We start from the raw sequence: 6,000 nt of genomic DNA on the forward strand, positions 1-6,000 counted from the left end.
TTCCCTGTGCTGTACCTAACACCCATGAATTTGTACTTCTTAATCCCTTCACCTTCCTCACCCAGCCCTGCAACCCACCTCCCATCTGGCAACCATCAGCTTGTTCTCTGCATCTGTAAGTCTGTTTCTCTTTTGTTTGTTTACTTTGCTCTTTAGATTAAACATATAAGTGAAATCATATGTTATTTGTCCTTTTCTCTTTGACTTATTTCACTTAGCATAATACCCTCTAGGGCCATCCATGTTTTTGTAAATGGTAAGATTTCTCTTTTTTTATGGCCAAGTAATCTATATATATAAAAACCCAGCGACCTGAATGGCGGAACAACCAGAATGATCGGAACGAACGGTGGCTATGACACACACAGTTGCAGCCAACCAGCCTGATCTGGGCCCCGATTGGCACCCCCCCACCCCCCAGCTAGCTAGGCCACCCATCGCACCCAATACCCTGATCAGGAGCAGGGCTGGCTGGCCAACCACCCATGGCCCCTCCCCACTGCCGGTCCAACAGGCCTCCATTGGGGCGGGCCGGCCGGACCCCACCCGTGCATGAATTCATGCACCAGGCCTCTAGTATTTTATATATATACTAGAGGCCCGGTGCACAAAAATTTGTGCACTCGGGGGTAGGGGGTCCCTCAGCCTGGCCTGTGTCCTCTTGCAGTCTGGGACCTCTTGGGGGTGACCACTTGCTGGCTTAGGCCTGCTCCCCAGGGGATTGGGCCTAAGCTGGCAATCAGACATCCCTCTGGCAGCCCAGCAACCCTCGGGGGATGCCCACTTGCCAGCAGGGAGCAGACCTAAGCTGCAGTCGGACATCCTTAGCACTGCTGAGGAGGCAGGAGAGGCTCCCACCACCACCACTGTATTGGCAGCCATCAGCCTGGCTTGTGGCTGAGCAGAGCTCCCCGATGTGAGAGCACACTGACCACCAGAGGGAAGCTCTTGCATTGAGCGTCTGCCCCCTGGTGGTCAGTGTGTGTCATAGTGACCAGTCATTCCCAGTCTTTCTGCTGTTAGGGTCAGTTTGCATATTACTCATTTACTATATAGGATAGAGGCCTGGTGCACAGGTGGGGGCCGGCTGGTTTGCCCTGAACGGTGATCCGGATCAGGGTGGGGGTCTCGCTTGGGTGCCTGGCCAGCCTGGATGAGGGGATGATGGCTGTTTGCAGCTGGTCACACCCCGTTCAGGGTGGGGGTCCCCACTGGGGTGCCTGGCCAGTCTGGGTGAGGGGCTGAGGGCCGTTTTCAGGCTGGCGGGTGACTGAAGCTCCCAGCCTCTTTTTTTTTCTTTTTTTTATTCTGGGATTTATTTACCTTCTATAGCTGTCACTGGAGCTGAGAGCCGGCTCCAGCTCTGAGGCTGTGGCTGGCTGAAAGCAGGTATCTGGGTTTGTTTAGCTTCTATAATTGAAACTCTGTTGCCATCACTGGCGGTCTAAGCTCTGAGCCCGCTGACGGCTGAAAGCAGGTTTCTGGGTTTGTTTAGCTTCTATAATTGCAACATTGTTGCATCTGGAGCTCAGAGCTGGGCTGCAGCAGGCGGGGAACCTTGGCTTCCTCCGTCACTGGAGCAAGCAAGCCTCCCTGTTCGAGTCAGCTGCCTGGCTGCCGGCCGCCATCTTTGTTGGCAGTTAATTTGCATATCTCGCTGATTAGCCAATGGGAAGGGTAGCAAAGTTACAGTTAATTACCATGTTTCTCTATTATTAGATAGGATAAAATAGTTTATAGATAGATAGATAGATAGATAGATAGATAGATAGATAAATAGATAGATATTAGTAGCCCGGTGCACAAAATTCGTGCACATTAAAAGGGAATTAATTAGCGGAGATATTTTAATATTGCTATTTGCCCTTTCTCTATAATAGAAGTGTGAGAGATGAAAGGAAATTAGTAAAACATATATGAAAATAATATATAAATTCATTAATAAATAAAAAGTAACAAAAGGATATAACAACAACAGAGGCATGATATAAAAATGACAAAAACATTATATAAAACAATAGTGATGCAAACAATGACTGATAAAGTGATTAAACTTATTCTAATATCTCCCTGGACACCTCATTAAGAGTGAAAACACTTTCAGAGTGCTTGACTAATTTCCCTTGTGATGAACTATTTAGAACTTTAACTGTAACGTCACATGCTCTTCAAACTTGAGAGAAAGCAACATATAACTGACCATGTGAGAAAAATGTTTCAGGTAGGAATATGCCTACTTTGTCTAGAGTTTGTCTTTGTGATTTATTAATAAGCATCACAAATGCTGGCATCACAGGAAACCATAATCGAATCAATTTAAATGGGAGGCCAGTGTCAGATGGGGACAAATTAATTCTTGGAATCAGAACAACCTCTCCCTCTGCAGATCCTGTTAATACTTTAGCTTCGATAATGTTAGGTCGTAATCTTTTGATAATAAATATGGTACCATTACAAAGACCTCATTTACTATTGAGATTTCTCAATAGCATGATGATTGCACCCACTTTCAATTTTAATTTATGACACGGCATTCCCGAAGGAGTAATACTATTAAGAAATTTGATGGGAAAATTTTCCTTTTCAGCATCATCTGTGGAATCAATGGAATCATCACTCAAATATGTGTGAAAATCTCCACTGAGTATATCCAAAATTTCTTCATTTAATTTTTGAACATGCTCATTTTTTGGACAAAGAATTGCACGTTTAGATATATTTTTAATATTACCTATAGAGATAGTATTTCCAAAGGTAGCTTCAATAATAGATCTATTACAAATCATTTCACAAGGGATTTCAATAATATCCATTCCTAAATGAAAACTGCTATCAAGTTTGACATCTCCAAGTTTTACTAACCATTCACTATAAGCAGAATCCTCTGATCTCATATTTGTTGTAAGAGACAACTTTCTGAAACATCCCTAAACATTGCAGTACTTTAAACTCGTTTGTACTATGGCCGATCGCATAGCATGTGGTACAATATTGAGACATTGTCGAAAATCACCTCCAAGAAGGAGAACTTTTCCACCAAATACAACATTCAGACTCATAATTTCTCTTAGTAATCTGTCTATGGTGTTTATAGCATGACTGGATGCCATGGTGCATTAATCAATAATGAGAAGTTGGGCCTTTTTAATAGTTTTAGCAACTTCATTCTTTATATTGAGTCTAGAAATTGAAGTTTCATTTAATGGAATCGGTAATTTATATTGGGAATGAAAGGTGCTTCCACAGAGAAGTAAATTTGCAGCAATTCCTATAGACGCTGTGGGTAAAACAGTACCACCACGACCTCTAATATAATGTATTAATACTTTATACAGATATGCAGGTGAATAGGATTTCTAGCTGGCAGGCCCCTGACAGCAAGCTGGCCACCTGTCGATTCCGTGAGGAATGGGGCTCCCTCCTCCCTCCTGTCAGGGTCCGGGGTGCAGGTGAATGGGGTTCCTGGCTGGCAGGCCACTGACAGCAAGCTATCCAACAGCAGATTCTGTGAGGAATGGGGCTGCCTCCTCCCTACTGTCAGGGTCTGGTTTGAAGGCCAGCCACGCCCCCTGTAGGGTTAGACCCAGAGTTCTACCATGCTGTGGCCTCTGCCTCATCAACTCAGGACTGACTGCTGCTGGGCGCTCCTGGCGCTCCGAGGGTGGGTTCTTCCCTCAGGCCTCTCGGTAAACAGCTTGGGGAGGGTGCAGCCCTTGGCAAGGCAACCCAGGACTCAGTACTTCCACGCTCCGCTCCTTGCAGGTTCCTGCCTGAAACCTCACCGCTCCTTGCAGGTTCCTGCCTGAAACCTCACCCTCTAGGAAACAGCTGGGGGAGGGCGCAGCCATTTCCAAGACCCTGCAGGACTGACTTCCTTCTGGTTGGTGGAGCTTCGGGCTGTGATGTTACACCCAGGGATATATATATATATTCCACACCATCACACCATCTTTATCCACTCCTCTATGGCTGGGCACTTATGTTGCTTAAGCTCTCTTTCAATACTTGGCTTTTTATTATGATGATCTTGACACTTTGTTAGCTTTCTTTACCTATAGCACCTAAACCAATGCCTGTCAGGTAAAGATTTCCTGTTTCTTGAAAAACAAATCAATAGGCAGAGATTCAATCAGCGCTTCTAAAGAATATGTTTTTGCTCTCTGATTACTCTGAATGTTCATGCTTAAATCAAAAGATTACACTATGACCAGACTCAAAAATATTCTCCAAATTAAAGACATTTCTGGAACTTATTTAACCTTTATAAAGAAAGAAAATTCACAGTAGCTGATATCTACAAAACATGGAGATTACAACCGAATGGAGTCCCTCCTGCACTCATTTAGCTTCTCTTGCTCCTACTTAGCACCTCCTCTCCTGTTGTGCAACTTGAAAACGCATACCCATTTGTTTCTGTTTCCAGTTAAATAATTTCTTCTTCCAGAATATTCACCCTTTTTCTGAGGTCATGGGGTGGAGTGAGAGGAGTGGGAAGGAAGTAGTTCAAACTAAGAAGAAAATGATTTACAAAATGGAAGAACTAGTTTCTCTCTTCACATTACACCATATCCTTGCCAAGAGGAACACTCCTGCTCACTTCAAAGTGTAGTGAGACCAGGAGTGCTGGAAACCAATTCCAGCATGACAGCAGGGCTGAATCTGGGAATGGCTGATGGCATTTCCCCAAACCTGAAAAGGGATGATTGCTTGCTGCCAGGCACCTCAGGGCATCTTAATCTACATGTTATTGCCTCCTACTGGCCAAACACCTGAACAGCTGTAGGCTAATTCCCCCAAATCTGACAATGCCTCTGTATAGGAAACCCTGACCCTTTGAAGTGTATATCTCTGCCTCGCCTCAGGACAAATTGTGTTTATAAAAAGCATGGGGTCCTGGGACAAGGAGATCTTAGTTTCCTTTAAACTAGGCTCCTCTGCCCCCCAAATGCCTTTCAAAATTATATTTCGTCTCTGGACTCCTATTTAATCTACGCACAGCCTTCTCCAGATTTCCCGAACCCTTCTTAGAGGTCAGAACAAGAACCTGGCACACGAGGTCTCCAAGACAGGGGTGCTGGCCAGGTATGGGGGTGGGGATTACAAGAAAATGGATGCCTTGAAACGACTTTCAGACCATTTCTCCAACTTTTTCTCCTCTGCTCTTCCCCATGTCTTCAAAGTCTCTGGACTTCTGTGGAACTTCTTGAACTTCCAGGTTCAGTGTAATGGCTTATACATTTGACCACAGAATTCAGGAGAATTCTGAAGAGGCACTTGAGCCCGTCCACTCAATGACTGCCCAAGGTCACAAGGACAACAGGGATGGAGCTGGTCTTTCCACAAAACACAGGTAACATTTACCTTCTGTTTTTCTTTTTATGTCTTGTTTTGCTTCGTTGGTTTCTCTGTCTTCCGGTCATGCATTATTGTGCTGTTCTTTCATGCAATATACGGAACATCTTTAATTCCCTGCGAACTATCAACTCCTACATCAGCCCTACAGTCTAGGACCGTGGTCGGCAAACTGCGGCTCTCGAGCCACATTTGGCTTTTTGGCCCCTTGAGTGTGGCTCTTCCACAAAATACCACGTGCCGGCGCATGTACAGTGCTATTGAAACTTCGTGGCCCATGCGCAGAAGTTGGTTTTCGGCCTGGGCGAGTCTATTTTGAAAAAGTACTGTTGATATTTGGCTCTGTTGACTAATGAGTTTGCCGACCACTGGAGAATGTACACAACCTACAGGATGTGTCCTACAAACCTTAAAACTTGATGTGGTGGAACGTTTAAGCTTTAATTACAAACCACGTAGCCATAGAACAGCTCTATGGTAGTTCCTTATATATAGAGATGAAAAAATTCCGCTCAGTGGGTACATTTAGGGCTGTTCATTTGCAGACAGGACCTACTTTTTGGTGTAAACGGAAGTGCAACAACTGAACCACAGTGGATTAATTTGTTGATGTATCAAAGTTAAGGCCGAGTCCCAGTCTCCGTGAGT

At 44.6% G+C, this 6,000-nt stretch overlaps 1 protein-coding gene across 1 annotated transcript in view; it reads right to left on the minus strand.

The window, feature by feature from the left end:
• The window catches only part of FAM149A (family with sequence similarity 149 member A), a 31,035-nt gene extending 25,552 nt beyond the window's left edge, over nt 1-5,483 (minus strand). The window contains 1 exon segment of the mRNA XM_023757163.1: nt 5,362-5,483. Coding sequence (XP_023612931.1) covers nt 5,362-5,420 — 59 coding nt within the window. The 5' untranslated portion in view covers nt 5,421-5,483.
• Nucleotides 5,484-6,000: the final 517 nt, after the last annotated feature.

The sequence above is a fragment of the Myotis lucifugus genome, unplaced genomic scaffold, assembly GCF_000147115.1.
Source record: "Myotis lucifugus unplaced genomic scaffold, Myoluc2.0 scaffold_102, whole genome shotgun sequence".
Lineage (NCBI taxonomy): Eukaryota > Metazoa > Chordata > Mammalia > Chiroptera > Vespertilionidae > Myotis > Myotis lucifugus.